At 38.3% G+C, this 27,665-nt stretch overlaps 1 protein-coding gene across 1 annotated transcript; it reads left to right on the top strand.

The window, feature by feature from the left end:
- The first annotated feature begins 213 nt into the window (after positions 1-213).
- pipox (pipecolic acid oxidase) lies at positions 214-27,626 on the top strand. The gene is made up of 8 exons (XM_063493394.1): positions 214-456; positions 3,427-3,575; positions 6,545-6,758; positions 7,184-7,366; positions 11,359-11,511; positions 14,132-14,281; positions 18,010-18,085; positions 26,540-27,626. Exons 1-8 carry the CDS (start codon positions 346-348, stop codon positions 26,668-26,670), a joined length of 1,167 nt encoding a protein of 388 aa, XP_063349464.1. The 5' UTR covers positions 214-345; the 3' UTR covers positions 26,671-27,626.
- The last annotated feature ends 39 nt before the right edge of the window (positions 27,627-27,665 follow it).

Genomic DNA, 27,665 nt, shown 5'->3' on the forward strand with positions numbered 1-27,665 from the left:
ACATTTACAGCTGAGCTGCAGAGTTGGCTCCTTGTCATTACATATGGTGGCAATATTTTCCCTACAGAAAGATTTTCAGGCACTCATGCTATGCGGTGTGCCTTATTGTCAAACGGACCTGACGTAGATCCAGACAACAACACAACGCACTTCTGATCATAACCACGAAGAGTTCAGCTCGGTCCAGCATAAGTGTGGCGGAAATCCAGGCTCCTGACCGCCAACACTCAGGGCAAAATTCCTGGAGGTTTTTGTTCGTCCTTCCCATGGCGTTAGTAGGCGGATCTGTGGAGCACATTTAAAAACGCGTGACCTCGATCTGTGAGCTTTGTGTGTGAGTTGAACATGTCGACCAGCGGAGATTTTGACTGCATAGTGATCGGGGCTGGCGTCCAGGGCTCCTTTACGGCCTATCAGCTGGCAAAAAAGAACAAGAAGACTCTGCTGTTGGAGCAGGTGCGTCAGAAAACGATTTTGAGTCAAGAGTCTAACTTGACCCATCGCATTTTAATCAGATTTCTCTATGTTCCACTGTAACAGTACTCCATTACAGTTTACTTATAATTGACTACAAGTTCATAGAATGCATAGAAAATGTCACGAAAGAAGAAAGTATTAAAGAGTAGTTAGGAAGATACCATCAAAAGTAAAACTACTTAATCCACGAGTATGATAGGCAGTGAAGTTTAGTGTACTTTTTATTTTCCTTAAACAAAACAATATACAGATACGTGAAACAATAAGCAGATAAGTCACATACAGTACAGACAAAGGCGAGCAAAACAAGTACGAGTACTTGTATTTGAAATGAAATATTTGTGTCTGTGCATCTATTTAAGTCTCATATTAGTATTATTAGAAGGGAGAGCCAAGAGGGGTATGGAAATTAAAAATAAATACATGTGTAAAGAAAAACAAGTATTAAAAGTAATGTTATTACAGAACATTACCACAGTCCTTGAGGTGGTGGTGGTCCTGGTCTTTCTAGCGTAGACGTTTGAACTCTGATGTAGTGACGGTATCAGAGTTTCTCAGGTTGGGTGAACATTATGCATTTCATAGTTTGAAAACTTTGTTCTTCATTCCTGATTCGTTTTATTCCCTTTTCGGAGTCGTTTCCACACGTCTTAAAGGAGGAAGCTCACCAGGAGGGTTTAGCCAATTTAAAGAAAAAAAAGAAGCTCCCAAACCCTGAGGAGGGGAGCCATTTAGAAGCTGACACACTTGTGAACCTGGTTGTGTTGAAGGAGTTAATCATGCAAACTGTACTGTATTTTAACTCTGACTTTATAATTTTTATCAAGCTGCTGGTTATTACTTATGTAAATTCCACAGTAGAGGAAACTTGCCTTAGGCAAAAATTGTTGTGATTTGATTACATAAATAATATTTTATCAAATTGAATTGAACTGACTAGGCAGGCCTTAAAACTGACGACTCTGCCTCCCATTCTACTTTTGAAAACTCTTGGAATCACCAGTAAGCCTGCAGTCTGAGAGCAAAGTGCTCTGTTGGGATAAAAAGTTACTATAAGGTCATTAAAATATGACGCGGTCTGATTATTTAAGATTCTGTATGTAAGAAGAAGGATTTTAAATTCAGTTCTGAATTGAACAGGGAGGCAATGAGTAGAAGTTAATATGGGAGAAATGTGCTCTGTGTTTCTGGTCCCAGTCAGCACTCTTGCTGCAGCAACTTTTCAGGAATTTATTATAGCAATGATGTCAATTAAAATTTATGCAGTGTTTTGTAATAATATTGCCTAAAGGAAGTATGTGTAAAATGTACTTTTTCCTACCACGTAACTCTTTGGAACTTTGTGACTACCTTTTGTGTACGAGGAAGACTCCCCACAAAACCGTGGTTGAAAACCACTGCAGCGAAGTTCCTATTTCACAGCAGTGTCATATCTGCAGTGAAATATTGTGGTCAGTGGTACTGAATAATGCATTAAGGTCTAGCAGGACAAGCACAGAGATGAGTCCACTGTCCACAAAAAAATATCATTCATAACCTTCACTAGTGCTGTTTTTTTTCTGAATCTTGACTGAAACTCTTAAAAAAAAACCATTACTTTGCAAATGATCAGTAAACTGTTCTAATATGTTTTTGAGATAAAAACTCTTAAACAGGTTGTGTTTAAGAGTTGTGCCTGTTTTCCTCAATGAATGAAAAAAGTAAAGTGTCTTGGCTTTACAGAGGTGGGTTTTAGGCGTTGCTGCCCTGGGTGAGGAGCAGCAATGGGATCTGTGCTTTCTCCAGTAAAGGACTGGAGTGCTGAAGCTGCAAGTGCCTCTGACAAACCCCAGGGCGACGGCCCTCAATCGAGTAGTCTGGCGTTGTTAAGGCGGCCTAGGCAGAGACCATTTTCCCCTGGATTGGGATACAGGTGGCAGTGGTGGAGGAGAATAGACAGTTGAAGAGGCTAGAGAGTGAGTGGAGAGTAGAGAGGCTGGTGTGAAGCAGAGACCGGTCACTCTTATCACCAGAGGATTGGGCAGGAAAATGGTAGTTGCTGCAGGGGATCAATATCTTTGAAGTCCTCCAATAGCCAAGTGAGTCCCATAATGTAGAGATTCATTGTCTGGGGTGCGTCAAGTGCCCACCTCTTCTTTTATCCTAGGGAAAAAAGCTATCGCTGTCAATCCCTCACCATTGACTGTGTCCATGTTACTGGTTGTGTCATTCTGTGATTATGGTGGAGAATTTGGACCCAAAATGCAGACTTCAAGACAGATTTCAATAAATGAAAAAAGAACCTTTAGTTACGTAAGGCAGCAAGTGCAGAAGTAGTCAAAAGTAGTCCTAAACAGGTAACACATGAGGAACACACTCAAACAGTACAACGTAACAAAGAACTGAAAACAACTAAGGGTTAATTTCAAAGGTATTCAGACTGTCTTGTCTATATACTTTTTGACTGGGTCTGGTTTTCCTCAACTGGCCTTGTTGTCTTTAGTTTATACAAAAATGTACCCAACTGTATGTTTCCAACTTTCTATCAAAAGGCTGTGTTTTGCTCTTTTCTGGTTCAACACTTTGTTTCATATGCACAAGGACAAAGGAAGACGTCGGCCCACTTAACTAGCTTGCATAGAACCCTAACCTTTTTCTTATCTGCAATTTTAAGGCGTTAACTGCAGTTCAGACTTGTCTGACAGCTGCTAATCAATTAACCAACTGTTTACTTTAGTTTTATCTGTTTATGCCGTATCAAAACATTGTATTCAGTAACATCAATACATGTTTTTTAATGCAAAACTACTAATTATTCAAGTAATTTGTATTTATAATGTATGTACAGTAAATGAGTCATAATGATATTTGTGGCCTGTCACGAGACTGCAGTTTTATGTACTTTTGAGCATTTTCTTACTTCAATGCAAAAGTAATTTAACCAGTTGTTTTCATGCTTATATTTTCCAGTTTGTACTGCCCCACAGCCGAGGGAGTTCCCATGGCCAGACCCGCATCATCCGCAAGGCCTACGAGCAGAACTTCTACACCCACATGATGGAGGAGTGCTATGAACTGTGGGCTCAGCTGGAGAGGGAGGCAGGAGTGAAATTGTACAGGTAAGGAGTCAGCAGAAGAACAGAGAGAAAACCCATTAAATGGAACATAAAAGCTTTGCCAGAACAAGGAGATTTGTTACGTTCAAGGTGTTATGTACGCACAAGAGCAACAACTCAATCTACAGGAGCTATAAATGCATGACTTTCTCATTACCTCCAGCATCACTGAATCGGCCGTTGACAGCTCCTATGCTTTTGAATGTGGAACGGTGCTTTTTTTCTCTTTAAACTTTCGGAACCTCATTTCATTCACAGAGTGAGGAGGAATTAGTTTGTTTATAAACATGACAGTGGCATAAATCTGTGTGTAACCCCCATCAGCACTTTCACTTTCCTGGTCATATTCCTTTAAACTGTCCTGTTTTGTCTCATTACCAGTAATTTTGATAGCACATTGTTTCATTATTTGTGTCTCAAAATAATAGTTTGTTGTACCAGAACACACTCAAACTATGTTCCTTAGAAATACTGTGAACTTCCCGGTCTACAGCTTATGACTGATGGGTCTGCAAGTAAAGGCCACCTGTGCCCTTGAGCTGTTAAAAAAATGACTGCATCACAATGAGAAATGTTCAAGCCAGGCTGGTTTGAGCAGCTGCTTCTAGAATATAAGCCATTAAAAAAGGCAAGAGCTAAGCTAAAATCTACTATGGATTATCTTCCTTTCCCTGTCATGTATATGACAGTGTGTTAGCACATCCATCAGCTGAAGCTGTACCACGCGTCACCTGTTATGTCAGGTCAGGTCAAATGACGTATCACATTTATGAGTCTACATACATTTGTATGATTTTTTGCTTTCTCTGTCACACATTTGCAAGCACACAACCACACACATTAAATTGTGTGATGAATGGCTAAGCTGTGGTTGCAAGTGACTTATGGCTGCTGACAGATTTCGGAATAGCTTTGAGAAAGTAGTGCTGGCGCGGGGTGGGTCAGTTATCTTTCAGACAGATCACTGAATCAGACCCTCTCACTATAGGACTCAATAACTTAACACACTGGAGCTGGGGTATTACCACTAGTAATGATGTCCAGCCACTGTGATGTCACAGGTGATATTAATGGGTCCATTTATTACTTGGTTTCATAGTTTTGTTCACCATCTGTTATTAATGCATCAAAGAACTGATGGTATATGATAACTTAATATTCTGCGGGTAAGGTCCTTAACGTTTCGATTTTTAGTGAACTTGAGTTTACTGGCTGAGTCCATCTCTCGTTAAACTGTGCAGTATCTTTGTAACCGTAGTCACGGCATGTAACACTTTTCGTGCTTGTATTTATATAAACTGAATATTGAGTTTTGTCTTCACACCGTTGTTCACCAACACTGCAGAGCAGCTTTCCAGCTGACTCCCCCCCTGGTATCACTGAAAAATATGAGAGTGTGAATACTGGATGCGATGCAGCTGTACTGCCCTGTACCACCCCTCCCCTGCAGTGGAGCCATAGATGCGATGGCTGCTGTTTTTTCCACCTGTGGACACACCTGCCCACCTCCCAAGTGGTAGCCCAGCTACTGTACTTCCCTCCACCCAACCGCACACATCTTCAGGTTGACCATGAGCTCCACCCGCTACAGGGACTCGAGGGTCGCATCCACCCACTGCACATGCTCCGCCCAGGTGTTGCTGTGGATGATGACGTCAACTAAGTAGATGGCAGCATATGCAGTGTGTGGACGCAGCACCCGGTCCATGAGGCACTGAAAAGTGGCGGGGGCTCCAAACAAGGTGAACAGAAGTCAAACCGTGATACCTTGTTCACCTTGCAGTAGTTGACACAGAAACATATAGAACCATCTTTCTATAGTACAAATCAAGAACTATGGAGCTACACTACGCACTGTATGACTCTTCTATTACTTCCATTTTCAGCCAAATTCTGTATGAACAATTTGTCTTTTATGCTCAGGTAACCAATAGGGCTGTGAATGCACTGTCACAACTAGGGATGTTTCAAAATGGATCTCTATGAAAGTGGTGTGAACGAGAAGGGGAGAGAACACCTCAGCGCTGTTGCATTGCAGCAATATCTGCTCTCTATTGTGAGATAGTTATCATAATTGAGGGAGGCGGGGATGGTTGAATTTTTTCCTTAACTAGAAATGTGGTTTCAGCCTCTCTCTATGCTTTTAGGAAGGTGATATACCTGTGTGGCTCCACCCGTGTCTGACCCCCACCACTTCAAAGTCACTGTGTGACCGTAAAGGGTCCTCACCACTTGGCGAGTAACCTAGAGCTGTATGAAGGGTGGAATATGAGTACTTGGGTTTTTTAATTTATGGAAAATGCCAATTGAGCTCCACAGTGGCAGGCAGTGAGCACAGGGCCCATTCAAGGACGTAGAGCTCTCATACCACCCTCAGGATATTCACATTACTGGTCTGTTGAAGGTCATTTTGTAGGGCTCTGCCATCGCTCATCCCATTCCTCCTTGCATAAAGGAGCAGACACCAGGCCTACTGATGGGTGAAGCACCTTCTAGGGCCCAGTCAAGATATCCTTCACTAACTACATGCTGGGTCCAGGTTTTACTTTATGTTGCCAGTTATGACACTGCAAAACCTGCTAAATCCAACCTAGCCAAATTCAAAATTAGTGAAAAAAAAAAAAGGTCAGAAAAGATGAGGAAGGAAAAAATGTCAGTTGTCCACCTCCAAAACTCCTCTAGTGTGCCAAAGCAGCTGAAACTGATTAACAATCCTGTCTGCAATTTAACTGACCAGATCAATATCCCAGAAGTTTAATTGACTTGATGCTATACTTAAAGTGGGGTTTTTTTTAATTATTTTGTAATCAGTGCAGTTTGTAGCTAGCTCTTTATGATACTTTATTTTTTTTTCTTTAATGCCAAAGTTAACATTGCACTCTATTAAAGTCAATTACTAGTTTATTAATTTCTTTTTTTGAAGATTTCTTTTCAAGATGCTGCCTTAAATTTCCCCTAATCTCCACTTTCAGACAAACAGGGCTTCTGGTTATGGGACCAGAGAAGAGTGAAAATTACCAAAATATTAAGGACACCCTTCAAAGAAACAAGGTTCCCATGGTTGTCCTGACCCATGACAGCTTCAGTCAGCACATTCCCAATGTCAACTTGGCTAAGGGAGACGGAGCACTGGTGGATACAACTGCTGGAGTTCTATTTGCTGACCGCACACTCAAAACCGTACAGGTATACCACTGATAACATGATACGGACTTGTGCCGTGTCTTGAGTGTGTGAATGCGGATGTTTTGGTTTGTTCTGAAATTTGACAGAATCAAGTCTAAAAATTGCAGTTTAACAAATGAAATATTATAAATAAAAAAGTAAAAATGATATCATCATTACTAAAAACAAGTCCAGGCATTCCAAAATATTTTTAGGACATTAAATGTTGTTTAACTGCATGCTCAAAGACAGTCAATATGAGGAATCTGTTTTTGTTTTGTCTTTTCATAATAAATTCAATATACTTGGAACCCATTGTCCATTAATCATCATCCACTTTATAAAGTTCCACATACATTTCTTGCATTCGTTCCAGTAGCTATTACTGTACCATTTAACAGCTATAACAGGAATTTCAAATGTTTTGCTTCTCTCTACTTTTACAGGGGCAATTTCAGAAATTAGGTGGAGTTATAAGAGACAACGAGAAGGTAACAGACATCAAGCCTGGCCCTGTTGTAAGAGTGTCAACCTCTGTGGGTGTTTATCATACTAAGAGTTTGGTGATCACCGCTGGACCCTGGGCTAATAAACTGCTGGCCAACACTGGTTTACAGTTGCCACTAGAGGTATTAAAATGTTCAGTATACAATGTGCAATGTTTATATGGCTGTACATGCGTTACAGTATTTTCAGGGTGAATATAAGAAAGTTATTAGTGTCCTTGTTGCTTTTGAAACTGTTATTTCAAAGATAGGGGCCAAGTGAGCTGCTGTCTTCGGTGCAACTTTGGTGCATCAAAAAGCAATAAGATGGAATTTTGACAACTTGACCCCATTAAATGGCAATTAACTGTGATTTTTAATTAATTTAAGTCACAATAAATAGAAATTTTGGACTCTTAATGTAAATAGAAATTCTATGACATAGATTTCTGTTTCATGTTACAGACTTGAAACAGAAATTCAGAATTCTTTTAGAAATAATGTAGTTGCTGTGGGATGGCAATTTAACTGCAAAATGACATTGGCACCCTTGATTTTCTATTGGACTATAACCAGAATACAACCAGATCCCCTCTGTGAGTCACCACTTTACTGTGGAGGAGGGGTTTGTGGTCCCAGTGAAACCAGGAGTTATGTCGTTGGACTGCAGATGACACACATGAAGATGGGTGTGATCTCCATTAAAAATGAAAATGTATGCCATGCCTTCTAATGATATTGTCTTGGGGAAGCATCTATAATATAAACAGAATTGGCCCTACTACGAAACCTGTGGAACTCCATAATTAACCTTAGTGTGTAAAGAGGACTCTCCATTTACATGAATGGAGTCTATTAGAGAAATATCATTCACACCATCGCAGTGCAATACCACAGCATTCTCTAATTGCTTTAATAAAATATGGTCAATGGTATCGAACCCTGCACTAAGATGTACAGGACAAGCAAAGAGAGGAGTCCACTGTCAAAGGCGCTTATTTGTAACCTTTACTGTTGCTGTTTATATACTGTGACAAGTTCTGAAACCTGACTGAAACTCTTCAAATAAACCATTCCTCTGCAGGAATCAGATCAGCTATTAGTTTTACAACTACTCTTTCAAGAATTTTTGAGATAAGAGAAAGGTTTGAGGTTAGTCTATAATTACCTAAGATCAATTGGAGATAAAAAGTCTATATAAATATAAATGGTATTGAAAGTAGCTCTACATAATATTACATTTGTGAGATGGTTATGAGTAAGTTTTTCTCTTTTGGTTACAGTTTTATTTGTGAAGTAACTGATGAAGTCTTTTCTAGTGAAGGGAATGCTTGGCTCAACAGAGCTCGACTTTTTGTCAGCCTGGCTACAGTGCTGAAGAGAAACCTAGCGTTGTTCTTATTTTCTTCAATCAGTGATGTGCTTTGGTACACATTTGCGAGTTATACCAGGGAATCAACTACTTCTGATTTGAAGCTTTCATTTTCAGAGAAGTCACAGTGTCCAGAGCTGTACGCAGTGAAGATGTAATACTGTTAACAAGCTAATCGACCTCTGTTGGAGTAGAGTTCTGATAGCTGCTCTGTCTGCTCTATTCATGTGTTGGCACATGGCACTGAAGAAGATAAGTGGCAGAATTATATCCTTAAACTTAGTTACAGCACTTTCAGAAAGACATCTACTGTGATGAAATGTATTGCCCACTACTGTGAAATTCATTATTGTTAATTTAATTGTTATTAGAAAATAATCAGACAGGGTTTTCGGTATCTACATGGATGTTAAAATTACCCACAATAATTATTTTATCTCAGTTGAACAGTAAATCAGATAAAAAGTCAGAGAAATCAGAAATTCTGAGTGAGGGCCGGGCGGATGATAGATAACAACAAATACAATTTTCCAGTTAGGGTGGACAAGGTTAAGCATCAAACATTCAATTTGAAGGCCCAGACAGAATTCAAATTCTGTCAGGGCCCAGACAGAATTCAAATTCTGTCTGGGCCCTGACAGGGCCTTTGATTGATTAATAAGCTGGAGTTTGGTGCCACTCCTCAGCCTGTGCTTCGAGGATTCTGACAGTTCATATGACTCAGTTTAAATATGAATAAATACCCCTAACATAATCATCCTGCTGTAACCAGGTTTCTGTATTAGGCTGGATAAGCTTAAGCGGGCAGTGTGGGTGTCTCTGATTAGGCTCTATCGACAGACAGATAGACGGATGGATGGATGGATTTATTTTCCCTGTTGCAGAATTTGTCTGGCTTTTCAAATTAGACAGCAATTATTTGCAGACATTTGTCAATTTGTCAGTGGTTGCAATCAGTCCAAGTCCGACCGCAGTTATTTAGAAACAAATTGCCTCCCACCAGGTGACATGTGTAATTGCTTTGCGACCTCTGGTCAGCCAGAGGCTGAGGGTGTTTCACTCACAATCTCTAAATGAACGTTTGGTTGCAACAGCTATTTGCAATGGGCAATTGAAAGTGACAAAATTCAATACAACCACCAGGTAACTTCCTTTAGGTGCTTGCCATTCTATTTTTACTCTAGTGTGACGGAGTCATAACCGTTCACGTGTCATTTAATGTAAGCTGTAAAATGATGTTCAGAAACGTAAAATTAGCTAACAAAATTCAGTGTGTCCTTGGTTCAGTGGTGCTTTATAGGCTCTGGGTTTTTTTTGCCATATCATTTTAACTGCTTCTGTGTGCTCGTTTTTAGCTTCGTTGAGTCAGTTTTGCAATGAACTGCAAAACCTGCTAAATCCAAATGTAAATAAGGGCATCAGTCACCAGCAACAGTGGTGGTTCAGTTGATGAGCTGTGGCCAGGTTTATTAGAAATAATTCTATTGTGGGCAAAACACAAAAGATTGTAATTAAATTTTGCAAATAATATTTTTTACATGAGCAAACTTTGCATAAACAGCAAATCTGTGGACTCGGATAAATTCCTTGGTGGGCATATCACAGATGATGTGAACTAAACCACAAGTACATCCTCTAGAGAAGAAAGCACCATAGCTCCTGTAGCTCCTGATGGACTGAGAGGTTTGTTCTCCAAAATGAAAGATGCTAGAAGATTAAAATGCTGGGAGGAAAAATTATTTCCTGACTGTAGATGCATGTAATTAGTGATGCCTGTGACAAACACACCATATGTATTACCTTATGACTAATATTATATATTATTAATTTATAATATTAACTTATGACTTTTCTCATGCAGTGCATGAGATCCAATCCAGTTCAGCTCCCCCACCCCTTTTATCATGGGGATACTGTCCTTCCTACCCTTTTATATTCAGCTGAAGATGCCACAGAAACAAAATAATTTCTCCTCCATATTTAAACAGCTCAAGAGACCTGATTCAGCAAGTCAGTCTTTTCCATTTTGCAATATGCCACACAGCCTGAAAAGAGAAGGTGATGAGAAAACAAGCAGACAGCTGTTAGAGTGGAGAAGTGGAGGTGATATTGGAATTGCATTATTCAGGCGGGGTGGTGGTGGGGTGAAAAGGTGTTGAATGCCATGCTTGAGTGAACTGGCGGAAAAGCACAAGCTCTGAGCACATTGGCTCACCAGAGCACTTCTGTCAGAATTTTTATTGTCCTGGGGAATGAGTGTACGGCCTATTAGTTCATTACGCTAAAAGCTCCTGAAAAATGTGTCCTTATTATTGCTACCCATTGATGGACGTCATTTGTACAAGCATGTGTACGTTTCATTAAATCCTAATTCTCGCCTCACCACCGCAGAGCTACTTTTGTAATAGCACTTTTGTTTCAGAGGAAAAAAATCTGAGGAGTTTGCAGTAGGAGGTGTTATGCATGAGTATATTTTAAGTTTTAGCTACTATGGTGTTTGGAAGCTGATATCAACGTGCTAATTTAGTTTCAAATGTGTAATATTCAGATTTAAAATTTAGACTATACATTATACAATATGTTTAAACTATAATAAATTCAATTCAGTCATATGTGGGAAACCCTGCATTCAACAAGTACCAAGACTGGCATGGCATTTTGCATTAATTTATTTATTTTTTGGTCAAGCTGGTCAATGCTGTATAAATATACAGTCAGTCATGAGGTCCTTGACTGTGTTGCTAATGACTTTATGTTACTGCAGGTAGTAAAGATCAACGTGTGCTACTGGAAGGAGAAGGTTCCTGGGTCCTATAGCATGAAGCAGCGCTTTCCCTGCTTCGTACAAACTGAATGCTTGGAGTCCAAAGTGGATATCTACGGACTTCCATCCAATGAGTACCCAGGGCTGATGAAGGTACGTCACGTAACTGGGCCTTTAAGTGAAGTTTTACACAGAAACTACTGCATACCTACCTCTAACATACAAACTGTGAACAGGAAGTAGACTTTATAAAAGATCAATTCAAAATTTGATTTCAGCATGTGATTTTGTTGTTCCTCATTTGGTTTTGTTGTCTCAGTAGCACTTCCAAGCATAAAAACAGTGCTTGTGTGAATGGGTGAGTGTGGCATACTTGCTGACATATGCAGCCTTTAAGCCTTTTCTTGAGAGGTGGTCCGCATGGTTTTTAAAAGGGAGTCTAGCATCCATTCACAGTCCTGAGTGTTTAAAACAATTAACATTTTAAATTTCATGACTATCAATGTTTGAATATGAACTGTTGGCTGGATATTTCTAGGTGACCTTTTAAGTATCATGTTTTAACAAAGTTTTAAAGTTTGTGTGATAAGAGAGTTCTAAAATGTATCAAAAGTAGCAGTTGTTGCTGTTAAGGGCCCAAACAGTTATTAGGTTTAGGGGGAAATCCCTTTTTCACGCAGGGCTATGTAGGTTTAGAAACTGTGTTTTGTGTTTACCTGTTAGCTTTGTCTAATATCTAATATCTTGTTGATATGAATTTTGATTTAATTGTAAACAAGAATCCAACAGTAAATCAGTAAGAGGGCAAACACTTTGTCACACCAGTATAAATGTGCAAACGTCTCTAATTGTCCATGTTCTCCAGTAGTTCAGAACACAGCACTTTCTTGCTGTATTTAGTTTTATTGCTCCCACCCAGACACATCTTGCTAATAATTGAACTGAACATTGTCACATGGTTTGTGGTGATACATTATGGTGTGCTTGGAGTTCACTTAGGTTATTACTCTGTGTGAAAATAAGTCAAATCACAGGGAAAAGTAGCAAAATCATCAACTGATTTAGACCGGAGTAAATGAACTATAGGTGTGAAATTGACACTAAGAGGGACAGTATCTTAGTGAAAGAAACTGATCAACTGTCTTATCATGTCTTGTGATACAGCATTTACTGCACAAGGCTGTAACCATCCTTTCATCTATCCATTGCCAGCCATTTCATTTTGTACAAATCTGGCCAACTCTTCCAAGTTTGTGTTGTTTTTCCTTCTGACCAGATATGGTTTTTGTACCACCACTCCGCCTCAAGTGATCAGTATTGTGGCCCTAATACTCTGTATTTGTAGGGTTATGACTTTTGGAGTTCTCTTTTAAACAAATACATATGAACTGCATATAATGAGCAGTGTTTTTCAGTGTAGCAGTGTAGTCAAAGTATTGTCCTTCTGACAAAATTAATTGGTACTGTAATTAATGTTACAAGTGTACATTTCTAGGAGATGGGTCATTCTTCAACATTGTTGCCGAACATTGTTCACTTCTTTTTTCCACATTTTATCTGCTGTTCAGAAGTTTTCTGTTTTCCTTTAAAAGTTTATGAATCCATGCATGTTTGGAGGGTATATCCAAATTCACAAGCAAGTCTTGCTAACATTTAACCATTATTTATCAAAGCTGGAAAAAAAAAGGTTATCCTCTCTGGGTCCTTCCTGTTTTATTGTTTTAAAGAACTTAATAAAGGCAATTAATAGATAACTTTAAGTGTTTCTTATGTTTTGTTATACACAACTGTTAATGCTTTTCTTTAAAAACAGAAATGCTGTTGCAAAGTGGACTTTAAAATGTGATTTGTTCTCCCTCAGCATCATATTAGTTGTAAGGTTTGTGCTGGAGTTGATGTCATCTGATGACACATCTCTATTTTGGGCATTATGGCAAGCCAGCAGGAGCTCACAGTCTAATAGCAGACCACATGCACAGAAGAGAACGGGAGGACAGATGGTGATGCCACGTTGCATTATTCACTCTAAGACACAGTCACCAGAGCTAGCAATGCTTGGACCATTTAACAGTTTGAAAGAATGCCAAAATGAAGCAGAAGACGGTGGCATTTTCTCATCTGTAGTTTGTTTGTTTTTACAGCAGGGACCTGCCAAGCAGTTTTCTAAAGCAGAAAACCTAAAGAAAAAAGTCAAAGCAGCAGTTCTTTTAATCCCTCAGGGTTCTCGCTTTGCCTTTAGTCTCCGAGTAAGACTGTATGTGTCAAACCTGGCTTATAAAAACAGCACAAAAAAAAGATGCTTTGGAAGTTTTTGTAGAGTCATCCTAACCGACAGTAGCTACTGAAATGAGTGGAACATGCTTGTGCCTTATTACATTTAATATAAAGCATTTTATTGAGTTCTGAATAACCCCAACCGGTGCTGCAAAAACAATCTGAGACAGCCTGCTAAACTGCAAAATGGTAAACAAAGAGCTTCTTGTGTGCACCTGTACCTTTAAAAAGTACCAGGTTTGCAGTGAACTTGTGCATAGTGCCATTCAAGCTGTGTTTCTGTTGTCATTCAATTGATGTAAACACCAAAGCCACAATTAGTCCCAGGGTCACTAAACACAAAATGCTCAGATGCAAAATTGTTACTATGACATAATAACAGAATGCAAAGCTATTCTATTCACAATACTGCAGTTGTCCTTCTGCTCCTGATATCACTGAAAATATGCTGAGTTTTTGGTACTTTCATATAGAACTAATACCAGTGATGTCATTACAGGTGTGCTACCATATGGGCAGCAAGACAGACCCAGACCAGAGAGATTTGCAGAAAGACAGGTCTGATATTGAGATTCTCCAGCATTACATCGCCCGCTGCTTTCCTGGCCTCATCCCTGAACCTGCTATAGTGGAGAGCTGCTTGTATACGGTACAGTGTTAACATTGTGTTTTTTGTTGTCATCTTCATCTGTGAAAGTGCAGAGAAAAAAAAATGATAGTGAAAATTTACTGCATAAATTGTGTATTGCGTTTATAGAATCACCAGTCAAATCTAGTAAACAGAGCTGTGTCCCAAAATAAGGTTTAAAAAGGTCTTCTTCTGTATGCTGTACTTCACCACAGACAGGGATTAACAAATGTGTTAGACCACCAGTCATAAAAACAAGAAAACACCAACGTTTTAGTAATCTGTCAAAAACTAGTTTATTGATTTATTTATTTATTTTAATTCAAGTCTTATTAAAGTTATACAGAAAACAAAACAAAATACACAGTGTTTGATGGCTTCTTTTGTCCTTAGACTCATATATACAGTAGTCTGGATGACCGCCATCACATCAAATTTTTTCTACATATAAGTGTGAGAGAAAGAAAAAGAAAGAAAGGAAAAAAAAGGGAAACAAACAAACAAAAAAAACAAACAAAAAAAAAACAAGGAAGGTATAATATGTAACTATATACATCCAGAGAGGGAGCAACTGTAAAACCAACACTTTCGATAGCAGATGATGACATAACATTAGTACATGTTATTATCAAAAATAAAGTAAACAAGCAAAAAAGTACCTGGTCATTCCTTCAATGATGAGTATCAGCAATATCTGGCCTTATAGGGCTCATATAGCGGAACCATTTTTCCCAGTGTTTTAAAAATTTCTCATACTCAAAATTCACTAAAAAAGTAATCTTTTCCATCTTGTAAATTTCAAAAGTTACATCAATCCAGCTGTTTAATGTTGGTGGATCCTGTGTCAACCATCTTTTAGTCAGTGCCTTTTTACTTGCAGCCAGCAGCACACCAAATAAGTATTTATCTATACCCTTTATGTCTGGGGATATATACCCCAAAAATATGGATTTGAAGTCAAAGGGTAAATATGTACCAAATATGTTTTGCAGCGCTTTATGGACTTCTCTCCAATAGTTCTTGATATTCTTACAATCCCAAAATATATGGTAGTGATGTGCTGTTTCGGAACCACAGTTCCTCCAACATTCACAACTTCCTTCATCATAATGTACCTTTATAGCTGGGGTAAGAAACGAGCAAAACTTCCAACAGAATTCCTTCCATAAATGTGATTTTGTACTTTTCCAATGAAAGGAACAAATGTTCTGCCATTCCTCTTCTGTAATTACCTGACCTCCTTCTTTCTCCCATCTTTCTTTTATCAAAAACTAGTTTAAACTTAAAAAATTCTGTTGGTATTTATTAAGCAAAAAGCAAACTGAAGGTAACCTGTCTGTCGCCAACAATGAAAATATCATTTATAATGCTAAAATGAAAAATGCAGACTTTTCTCGATAATGGATAATATATTCTATTCTATTCTGCATTCTGGATAGATTATATATTCTATTCAGTATCAAGGGTATTTATCAGAATAAATGAAGTTTATAATAAAAAATATGAAGTGTGTGAGTTTCTGTCTGTACTTAAGTTCTTGTCAGGTTTTAATGCTGTTCTAAGGTTCATCTTATGCAGTGCAGAACTAGGTTTATGTATTTTGTTTTTAAAGCGGTTTTGCAGCTGCTCACCAACACATGATCACATACTGAAGCAATAGGACAATAACATTTTGGCCACCTTGTCTAATACCCCTGAAAATCCTGACAACTCTTCTCTCACTTAACAAGTGATTCTTAAGAGGATAACTAGTCTCTTCTGTTGTGCTCAAATTTAGTCTTCTGTCAGAGGTCACTATGTATATACATATTGAGTATTTATCGAGTTAAACAGGTTTTTGAAACATTTTTCATAAAGACTTTGACAGGAACAGCTCACAAGGCCACAAGAAGCAGAAAGAAGAGGCTGCAGCACTCTTGAATGAATGTGCATTAAATCTTACTGCCTTTTTGAAAATAACACTTATTTAATTTACTCAAAGTTTGGTTACCAGGGTAACCCTGGTTCTCTGAATACAAAGTGAGGAATCTCATAATGGGAAGCCCTACTACCACTACATCTAAGACGTAAGGGGTGAGGTCACTTCCACAGCACCTTTGGTGCCCTTGTTTCTTTTGAAAAGAACAAAGGCTAGCTCACAGATACCCAACCAAATCTGTCCCACAGCTGGTGGACTCTTCCCCTGTGAAGAGCAAATCAGCTCCAGGAGTGAGGCTCAATAGAGTAGGAGTTCCTGCTCTATTGAGCCTGTCCATTTCTTCCTTTAGTCCAAAGTTGGGATCGCCCCCAAGACCAAGTGAGCAATCTAGGTGTTCAAAGAGTGCAGTGAAAAAAGCATGGAAGAATGAGGGGTCATCAACACTTGGGCCATATATACTTACAATACATAACTTTTTGTTAAGCATAGATAATTTAATGGCTTTATAACTGTGTTGAATACTGTGAAATTAACATTTTTATGTATTAAAATTGCTACTCCCCTTTGCCTAGAGTTATAGCAGGCTGAGAACGCATTAGGAAACTCAGGTGTTTGAAGTTCATCTGTAGCTGTAGCAGTCTCTTATAATAAAACAACGTCTGCCTGTAGTGTTTTTAAGGTGGTTAAGTATCTTATCTTTAACCTCTTCTCTCTGGAGCCAGCTCCATGCACTTTCCATGTGACAAACCTTAGTGTGCCCATAATTGTGTGTGTGCAGCTAATGTTGCACACTGCGTGTGACGCTGAAATGAATGAGGAAAAAAATGCATACATCAGTCAGGTGAGGGGGAAAAAAAGAACTTTTGATAGGATGTTCCATGGGGATGCAATATGTAGATGTGGATGTGCTGGTGCTGAGTGTATATGTACTTGATCTGCTGAGCAGATGTGTAAAGATTGAGTGTGTTCAAATCAGTTTTATTTATACAGCACCAAATCACAATAAAGGTTGCCTCAAGGTGCTTTATATTGTAAGGTAGACCCTACAATAATACAAAAGAGAAAACCCAATAATCATATGATCCCCTATGAGCAAGCACTTTGGCGACAGTGGGAAGGAAAAACTCCCTTTTTAACAGGAAGAAACCTCCAGCAGAACCAGGCTCAGGGAGGGGCGGGGCCATCTGCTGCGACCGGTTGGGGTGAGAGAAGAAAGACAGGATGAAAGACATGCTGTGGAAGAGAGACAGAGATTAATAACAAATATGATTCAATGCAGAGAGGTCTATTAACACATAGTGAGTGAGAAAGGTGACTGAAAAAGAAATACTCAATGCATCATGGGAATCCCCCAGCAGCCTACACCTATTGTAACATAACTTATGATGTTATGTTGAATTAACAAATTAACATTAATAAGTTGGATGTTAATGGAAGAAGAGGATAGAAAAATGTGGTGGATCCCCTCTGTTAGAAATACTTGGATAAATTTCTAATATGTATGTTAACACTCTGAGTCCCGCTGCCCACAAGGAATTCAGGGCTGCTTTGATACACTTGGTGAGAACTCTAGGGTTCAGTTCCAGTGCGTACAGGAGAGTCTGATCGTTGTCATTTTCTTTGTGCAGTATAAAGGCTTATATAGAAGTACCATGCACACCATTCTTCCACCCAAGCAGGCAGGGGGCCTAAGGGATTTAAGTTCTAAAGTGGTACAGCTGCACCGTCTTGAAACAACAACCTGCACTTTCTGATTATTTTTTTTCTTGTTTTGTTGTTTGTTGTTGTTTTTTAAAATTTACTAACTCTTCATATTTTATTGTTTTTGCAGCTAACGCCTGACCATCATTTTGTGCTGGACTACCACCCTGCATACAGCAACATCGTGATTGGAGCAGGATTTTCAGGTACAGCCCAATATGGCTCCAAAAAAATGAAAGAAAACCTGTGTAGCACATATAACTCTAGCCATATTTGTCAGGATAAATAGCCGACTTCTATTCATTCAAAACTACTGTTAATTCCTTTTTTAATGAAATGGCTATGTCAGTTTATATTTGGAGGTTTCTTTTCATTTAGCATACTTGTAGTAGAAGCTGTAGCCTAGCAACAGCTAATTCTGTCAGTACTCTAGCTCTGAGAATTTCAGACAGAAGCTGCTTCAGACCGTTACAGTTATTCAAACCACACAAAAAACCAAAGTATAGATAGGAATGGTAATATTTTTTTGCTGTCAATGCTAGTGTTAATTTCTTAATGTAGACGTTTCCTTTTGAGACATTTCCAGCGTAACCAGATCTGTGTTAATAGTTAATATTAAAAAACAAAGAACCAAGGTAAGGTGCATCGTGTGGTGATGTCTCAGGCACATGGGCTCTGTGGAAAAGTGGATTTTAAGTAGTCGTGAACACTAGAAAGGTATCCTCTCCACTCAGGAAACCCTGCAGCTGTGGACACTCTGCATTAATCCCTGCTAATTCTTCAAAATCATCCCTGATGGTCAACAAAGTCCTTGGGTCCTTGACACAAAAGTCAGAAAAATCAAATCAAACAAAATCACAAAAAATCAAAAGAAAATTAAATTTTCTGAGTCTGCGTTGTAGTTGATAAACTTGCAGCAGTTCCATTTAGATGATCGTGATAATGATTTAACGCAATGAATATGAGCTTCAACTGAGTTTGTTTTTCCTCAACAAATCATTTTGGAAAAAGTCCCTTTAACAATATTCCATTGAGCAAAGAGATTCATTTTATAAAAATGGGAAACTGAATGCTGGCATTAGCTTTATTTACAGTTTGTAAAATTTATTTTATTTAATTATCATATTATAGCAGATAAGTACTACTGTGTACCACTGGGTGATTTAATCACCCTACTAAACTACTTTGGTCTTGTAGTAATATTAAAAATACTGGTGCTTGCCATTGCCATTTCAAAATTCTACATCGCCTCGTTCTCAAGTTATCACATTCAAAATCTTGAGTGTCCAGGCAGTGCTCGCCTGCCTGCTTGCCCACCCGGCAGGGTGATGACCAGTGTTCCCTCTAATTTTTCATGTGTCTGAGCAAACACACACTCCCTGAGCGGTCCTTTGGACCACTGTGAGCAACATTAGACGTGTGCACAGTGGTCACGCCAGCATCGAATCCATCCAAGTTACATGGTTTATTAAAATAATCAAATTACAGCATTTACATTTATGTTAGACTACTTTTAATTAACTGCTTTACAATGAAAATATTAAAAAATCTTGTTCATGACCTATGTAGTATGTTAACACTATTGGAAGTAAAAATAACTTGAACTCCAATTTTGAAAACACAACTTTCTTTTTTTTCCTTTCTTTCTTTTTTTTTTTTTTTTTAATAAAGCTGTGACTTGTATTATGAGTCTGTGGTCTGGGAGAGAGTCCTGTAACTCTCTGTCTCCAAAATACAGTATATAAAGACCAATGTTGGGCAATTAATTATATAGTTACTTCTTCAAAAAAAGTAACTGAGTTTTGCAAACAACAAAGTTTTTTGCAGCTGTTTACCTAAAAATGCAGCCAAGACGTTTTTTAAAATAAACATTTCAAACTATTTACAGAACAATCAGCTGTTCTGCATCAAATTTGATGCCACACAAATTATTTGTGCCACTCCAAAAAATAATTTCTGTCCACTATGAGATAAAGGAGAACAACAGCCTGATACCTGCAGGCCTGACAACAGGAGATGTATCACTCCTGTAACACCTGTAACATTCAGCAGTCGCCTCATTGTTCTGACACACACAACAAAACTATTGACTACACTACACACTAACTACACAAGATTTGCGTTAAACGTCGCAAATTTCTCACATCTCAAAACACCGCCGTCACTCCTAAAACTTCCCCCCCCCCTTCCTAAACATCTAAATGCCATGTTGCCATATCATTTTTTGATTGGTCGTGCTTTCGAGCGTTTTCCTTATAAAACGCCGTTTTTACCGTTTCTTCCCGCAGTAAATATAAACAACGATAGTATTCAGGAAGAAAACCAAACATTGCAGATATTTTTATCATAACTCTGGTTTTACGTGGCCTATCAACACAATTTAAAAACTGGTATAAAGTCCACACTTTTTCCGTCAATTGTTCTGTCCTTCTGTCCTGCTCACGTCTCGAATGGTTGTACACGTTGTCATTAACGTGGCTTCACTCCACTTCAGCCACGCTGCTTTGCTAGCTAAAACACCGGTGTCGGACGCTGTCATAGCCTGTCAACGACGTTGATTAGCTGCGTATATACGAATGTGAATCGCATCATTGGCTGGAGCAGCCAGTGACCGGTCACTTACTGACTCTCACTGCAAAACAGAATGAATTGTTAAAGTATTATTTTAATTGCAATTCAGCTTTATATTTTTTTTGTTGTTGTTGAGCACAACACAGATTTTCTGTGCGCTGAGACCGTGCCAGCAGTGCACGATTTAAAACCAGCACATTGGTGATGACAATACCGCATCAGCCCTTTACAGCTGAGGGGGCAAGTTCTGAACAGTTCATTCTCCTGTCCCCAAATCAAGTCTTGTACAATATCTAGTAAAAATTATCCTATAATCATCAGCATCATTATGGCTGCTTTATTACGTCCAAAATGTAAATATGTAAGTTAAGGTGTGACACAGATTATCTTTCTGTAAGCATCATGGGACAGAACCTGCCTGAGAATCGTGTTTGTACTGTAATGTGAAATATAAAATAAGGCTTGTATCGCCCAGAGTCTACCTCAGGCTACGTCCACACGTACACGGGTATTTTTGAAAACGGAGATTTTCCGTTTTCGTTTTAAAAAATAATCCCGTCCACACGTAAAAGCAGAAATGAAGGAAACCGCTGCTAGGAACATGCCAAAGCAACAGGTGGCGATATATTCCTAACCGTGTAGAAATGTTGGCCAATCAGAAGTCTAGAAGCCTCGGTAGGAAATAGTAAACAAAGATGGGGCAAAGAAGCAGAACCGAGTCGTATGTGTGGAGGGACAGTAACTGTGTGTGTATATGTAAGCATTTAAACACTGCAGAGAGTTCAATTAACAGTAACAGTATTGTAGAAATTCATTTTACCGAAACAATAACGTGGCGCACAGTGTGACGTCAAAAAAGGCGCACACCTTTGATGCTGCGTTTTCTCCATTTTTCTCATCCACACGTAAATGCAAAAACGGAGTTTTCAAAAATATCCACCCTGGCAGGCGTTTTTAGAAATCTCCGTTTTCAGTGACCGAAAACGCCGTTTACGTGTGGACGAAAGGTGCAAACACATAGAAAAATCTGCGTTTTCAAAAATACCCGGGTACGTGTGGACGTAGCCTCAGTGTGGCGTGAGATTATACAACCTGAAAATGTTTTCACACAAGTAACAATTTTTATCAAGACGATGTCAAAAATATTTTTGGAAAAATCTTGGTTTAAATTTATTTTAGTATCATATCAGACGTATGTGCATTAATGGTTTGTAAAAAGTTAGTCAGTAATATTCACATGAACTGATTTCCACATATAATTCATTAATGCCTCTAGATGCACTTAGATATCATGTTTAAATGATCAAACCTACATTTTAAGAGCTGAAATGTGTAGCTGTACTACCAAAGGAACAGTAGCACTGAGTTTTAAAATAACGATAAATTTACTGAAGACTTTACAAGATCAACGAGTTTCTGCCAGCATTAATCTCATCAAACCTCCTTTGTACACACCTTGGTTACATACACAGCCTGTTTTTTTTTTTTTACATTTTTCTTTTCTTTTTTTTTAAATAAATAAATTGGTACAAATGGTTTTTGAAAAAGTACATTGAAATAATAGTTTGTTTTTTAAATAGTTTTTCCCTATTCCATTTTTGGATTATCAGCTAAAGATGAGCCAAAATGGCAGGCTCATCTGAGCATCATGAAACTAGCTGACAAGGCTTGTTGACACCTTTACTGTATTAAGCCATTATCCTCACAATCACTTATTAAAGGCAAGACACCGTGACAGCAGTCAAACAAAACAAACAGTGTCTGTGTTTTGATTCAGTCGACAGAGTCAGTGGTGTTGTTAAAATGAAAATGTCAACAGCTCAAGACAAAGAACAGCAAGAAGTGTGCTGGCACTGTGTACACCAGATGTGTGCAGATGAGTGCCAACTCCAAAACAGCAGGAGCAGCAGCTAAATTAATCAGCATTGCTTGTTCCAGGAAGAACAGCAGTGTTACTCGGAACTCGGGGACTCAAGGGTTTCACCTCTGTCAGAGCAGCAGCCTAAAGAGGAAAAAAGAAATGAAGAGTAGTAGCAGAAGGAAAGAGGAGCCAGATGTTTGCTTTTAGTAAATGTAAGTAAGACAGCTTAATTAATGTTATTTAACAAAAAAGGGACGTCATATTTTTTAGGATTAACTAATAATTCTTATAGATCAATAAAATTGTCATAATTTTTTTTTTTTTTGCAACCAAAAGGAAAGAAAAGAATCTATATTTCTTACTATTGTCTAAAGACTTTAAATGCACTTAAAAAAAACTTTAGACCCTCTTATTATCTACAGTCCGAGAGCTTCCAAGAATGGAGATGCAGTTTTCCAGAGATATTAAAATCTGTACTCTCATCTAGGTAACACATTTGCCCTATATTGTGCATATGCACGATGAGAGATATATGTTCCCATAAATACAGATCGGTGGCAAAAGTGGCCAGTTTAGTTTCTCACAGATAATAAATAAAAATTTTAACCAAAATTAACCTTATATTTTCACATCTGCACTTACGAATAAAAAGGAACCTTTAAGTTTGACAGAAATAAGGACGTGATTTATGCTGTGATATTCATGTTGACTGATCATGATATCATATCATCCAGCCATTCCTGATCATCAGGATTTGTGCACTCAATTCTCAATTAACAGGAAGTTAATGTGATAAAAATGTAGCTTTTTTTTCATATCTGGTTCTAATCTCTGAAGGTTTTTCGGGGAGCCTTTTGGAGAAAGTAATAAGAAGTCCAGCACAAAAGTCCTGACAAGCTGCTATTCTTTATGACATTTTGACAGCAACAGCTGAAGATGGTCTAGTCTGAAATATTGTTTATTGACAAGTGTAATAATAGTGTACGTTTTGTGTCAAGTCTGAATTAGTTAATACACAGCACTGAGTAGCAGTAATTAGCAATTATTTTATCAAAATATTCAAAAAGTCCAAATAATATCCCTATCTTCATACATTCAAATCTTAATTTTATTACTGCAGAAAACTTTCCAGTATTATCATTTGTTCTCAAATGTTGAATCAGTTATCAGAAGTGTTATTCGTTTTTGGTCAATATAAAAATTTTTGCAGCTTTATTGATTGATTGGTAAACTGCATTTATAGTGGGAATTTCTAGGGGCCCAGTGACAGATTTTCCAGGACCCATCAGTTACTTAATAGCTGTATCCTCAGTCTCACAGGAGACATCAGGATCTTAACCACCGTGCTTTGGATTTACATTTGTGTTCTTCTCTAATTAACATGCCAGAGGCTCCCATGCGGCCTGCTCGACTCCACCTCTCCTCTCCTGCAGTTATCTATAGTGTCTCCTGGCACCTCTCCATGTCTTCATGCAGTCGTGTCCTTTACCTAATTATAACTGTAATTAATATCCTGCTCCCAGTGCTTTGCTCTCAGACAAGTATGCACTCACTGGGCTAACAGGCCTGCAATAGAAAATGTTGCAAATATAGCTTACGTATTAATGGGGGGGGGGGTTCTTATTCTTAGAGGTGTATGAGTAATGAAGCTAAAAATGTAGAGCTTCACACCAAATGGTAGGTCTGTACTTAGCCTGTGCATCAAGTGCTGCAGAGGTGCACCAGCATGCACTGCTTCCATTTTTCACCAGGAATATTTTGCTGCAAGTCTTCATGTGTGTGTTTGAGTTTCATTCAGTTTTATTTACATAGCACCAAATCATAACAGCAGTCACCTCAAGCCACTTTAGGTGAGTGAACAAGAAACACTCAGTGCATCATGGGAAGGCCCCAGCACACTACGTAAATATACGCTTTCTCAAAACAGAAAGTTTTCTGCCTGAAGTTAAAACTAGCGTGGGTGTCTGTCTCATAAAAAAACAAGCTGAGAACTGGTTCCACAGAAGTGGGGCCTGAAAGCTGTGGACTAGGGACCGCAAATAAGCTAGTAGTCTATTGTGGTGATCGGGTACTCTGAGTTTATTAAGATAAGATGGGGATAAGTAATAAATGCTTATCCTAGTTTTTCAGCATGACTTTGACGTAGGATGTTTCTCATTTTAGAGATATTGCGTAAATGCAAAAAGCAGTCCTACATGTTTGTGTAACATGCACATGGAATGACCTATCGTGGTCAAAAATGAATCCAGCATTTGTCAATGTTAATGCCAACCAGACATCATGATGCTACAGTTTTTAGGGCCAAGAACAAAACATCTTGTTTATTTGAATGTATAAGTAGGAAATTAGAAGTCATCTAGATCTTTGGCTTTAAGCCATTCCTGCAGTATAACTAATTAATGTGTGTCATCTGGCTGCATGAATAAAGTTGAGTATCAATGCAATGAAAATGTATGGTATGCCTTCAAATGATAATGTCTAAGGAAAGCATGTATACTGTATCCAAAATCTTGTGGAAGTCCATAATAAATTTAATTTAATTATGTGCCTTAAATCAAAGACAGATTTATTGGTGAGAATGAACATTGTTTGCCTTCCAGTTTGTATTTTGTCCTATCTGTTTATGCTCTCTCTACACTCCACTCTTCTACTATATGAACAGAAGTATCAGGCCACACTTCATCTTTGAATTTGGGTGTTTTCAGACTCATTGCAACAGGTGTAGTTAAAAAAAAAAAAAAAAAAAGCACATAGCTATACATTCTGCCTTTAAAACAAACTATTCTTTCACAAATGTTTACAAAGAGCTCACCAAACATCTTCCTGTAATAGGTGGACACAGAGGCTGAGTTTCTCAGAGGTAGAGATGGTCACAGATTTCCCAACCTGCAAAAACTTCATCTATAAATTGTACAAACAATTTCAGAAAAATGTTCCTCAATGTACGATTGTGAAACTCACTGGAATGGAACTCACTAGATGGGCTCAGGAACACTTCCAGAAATTATTGTCTATGAACAGAGTTCAGCAAGTGTCATTAAAAACTAAAGCCTTTCTAGTGGCATTTGGCAACCCAATAGTTAGTATCCATGCCAGACTTTGACCATAAAGTAGATGCTAATAAATGACCTTCCAATATTAAGTCAAAAATGTATTAACCTGATAGTTTTCTAGAGGAAACTCCAAAAATGTTAGCCTCACAGTAGCACTAAATAAAAATCTATTAGATCACCAAGGCTAGTGGGATTCATCACTGGTCCTGCTTGTCACTACCAAGTTACAAGGGCAGCCATCCAATGAGTAAATTATTTAAATACAGACCCAAATAGTGGGCTGAATTACTGTGTAGTGGCATCATTTGTTTGTTTTTTATTCTTTCAGTCAAATTGATAACATGTTTTCAGAGAAAATACAATTTTCCAATTGCAATGATAACTAGTGACAATACTACTAATTGTTAATTATTAAGTGTACTGGATGTGCTCAGTCTCCATCCTTCCACTCACAAAGTTCATATTTTGAGGAAGTTCACATGCCTTAATCATAACACAGAAACATGTGTTTCCTCCTGTTCTCTCCTTCACTTCATGCATTCATCATTAATGCGTGACATAAGTACTTTCAAGCAAGTGCTGAGAACAGTTGCCATGGCTACAATATCATCCTGTAGGCTTGGCCTAGGTTTTCCATTCTCCTTCTCTGGCAAGATGAAAATTCACAGGTCCAAACTGTCAAAGGCAGCTTTTTATGACTTCAAAGCCAGACAGAATCCACAGGAGCCTTGAGACCTTTGTCAGATGGCACTGTGCTGCATTCTTCAAGCCCTGTTGATATTCACAATTTCCTTCTCAGACCCTAAAAACAATGAATCATGCCGCCTCATTTTAAAAATAGTATTTCTCTCATCTTACTCCTGAGCTAAGGCACATGAAGCCATTACGCCGAGAAAGGACAACTCTCCCCTAATTTAGTATTTGGTGCTGTTCACTAAAGTGAGTATATTCTCAGTGACAGGAGTTGCAACAGCTTTGCTTTTCTTTTATGTGTTCACTCATGTGAATCTCAAACCCAGCGCCTTATTCAGACAAAGCCCAAGAAATACAGGCTATTTTTATTCTAACTGCAAGGTGCCTGCCTTTGGTTCACATGAAGACATCAATTGATCTGACACAGCTTGATGACCTATGTTTGTGCTTTGCTCACTATGACGGCTTCTTTATTTTTCCAGGTCATGGCTTCAAGTTCGGACCAATCATTGGCAAGCTTCTGTGTGAACTCAGCCTGGGAGAAGTGCCCTCCTATGACCTTTCACCTTTCCACATAAGACGCTTCCAGTCAAAGACAAACTCAGCTTTATAGATCTGCATCACAACAAGTCTTTTATAATAATAACAGCTGAATTATAATTTTAGTAAATTCATTTAATCACTACATTTAAATTCTATGATTGTATTCTTTGTATGTTTAGTTTTTTTGACACTAGGTGTAATCAAATGTGTAGCTTTCAAGCATAATGAATATGTGTGCTGTTATCCATGTAACTAGGCTATAGACTTTTTCTCATAATCTGATTTCTAACTAATATTTTGTGATTTCCATAATTACTATACAAACATTATAGATGGGCTCTATCAATCCTCTGATCTGAAGCTCCTGAGTTGATTTGCACAAAGTAGTGCTTGTAGAAAGTTTACGAGATGTGATGAGGCTCATGTTTATGGTAGCATTAGTGCACATGTGTAATTCTGTCTGTAAACACGATAGCATGGAAAGTTTTGAATGACTTCTGATAAAACTTTCGCTCATTTCCAGTCCAGTTCTTGTGTCTGACCATTTTCAGAGGATTTGTTTGTTTGTTTCTTAAGCTACTAACAGACCTAAATGTGAATCAAGCAAAGAAGGCACCTGACTCATGACAGGAATCAGGGTTGTGTCTGCATATAACAGACAACTTGACAAAGAACCCATTTGAAATTGTGTATTTAGGCACTTTGTTATTAGCAGTCTGTCACAAAAACACTGTTCCCATTTCTTTAGTTGAATCTACAGGAAAAATGTCAGAACTGTTTGACAGGCATAAATGGTGTTCTTTTTTACTAAAGAGTTGTTAGCTAAAAACATGGCACATCTTTGCATGGTGTGCAAGATATCCCAAAAAGTTTGAGGAAACTTGACAAACTGAGGACAAAAGATGCGGCAGGCCTAAAACACTATGGCAGATGATTGGTGAAAGTCATGTTCTTAATGAATGGGGGGAAAATCCAGCAAAGACCTGACACAGGACCTGAGGGTGTTGTGAAAAATAAAATTGAGTGTTGAAGCCAAACTGTTTTTTCTGAGATTTATTAAAAGAA

Source organism: Pelmatolapia mariae, linkage group LG14 (assembly GCF_036321145.2).
Source record: "Pelmatolapia mariae isolate MD_Pm_ZW linkage group LG14, Pm_UMD_F_2, whole genome shotgun sequence".
Taxonomy (NCBI): Eukaryota; Metazoa; Chordata; class Actinopteri; order Cichliformes; family Cichlidae; genus Pelmatolapia; species Pelmatolapia mariae.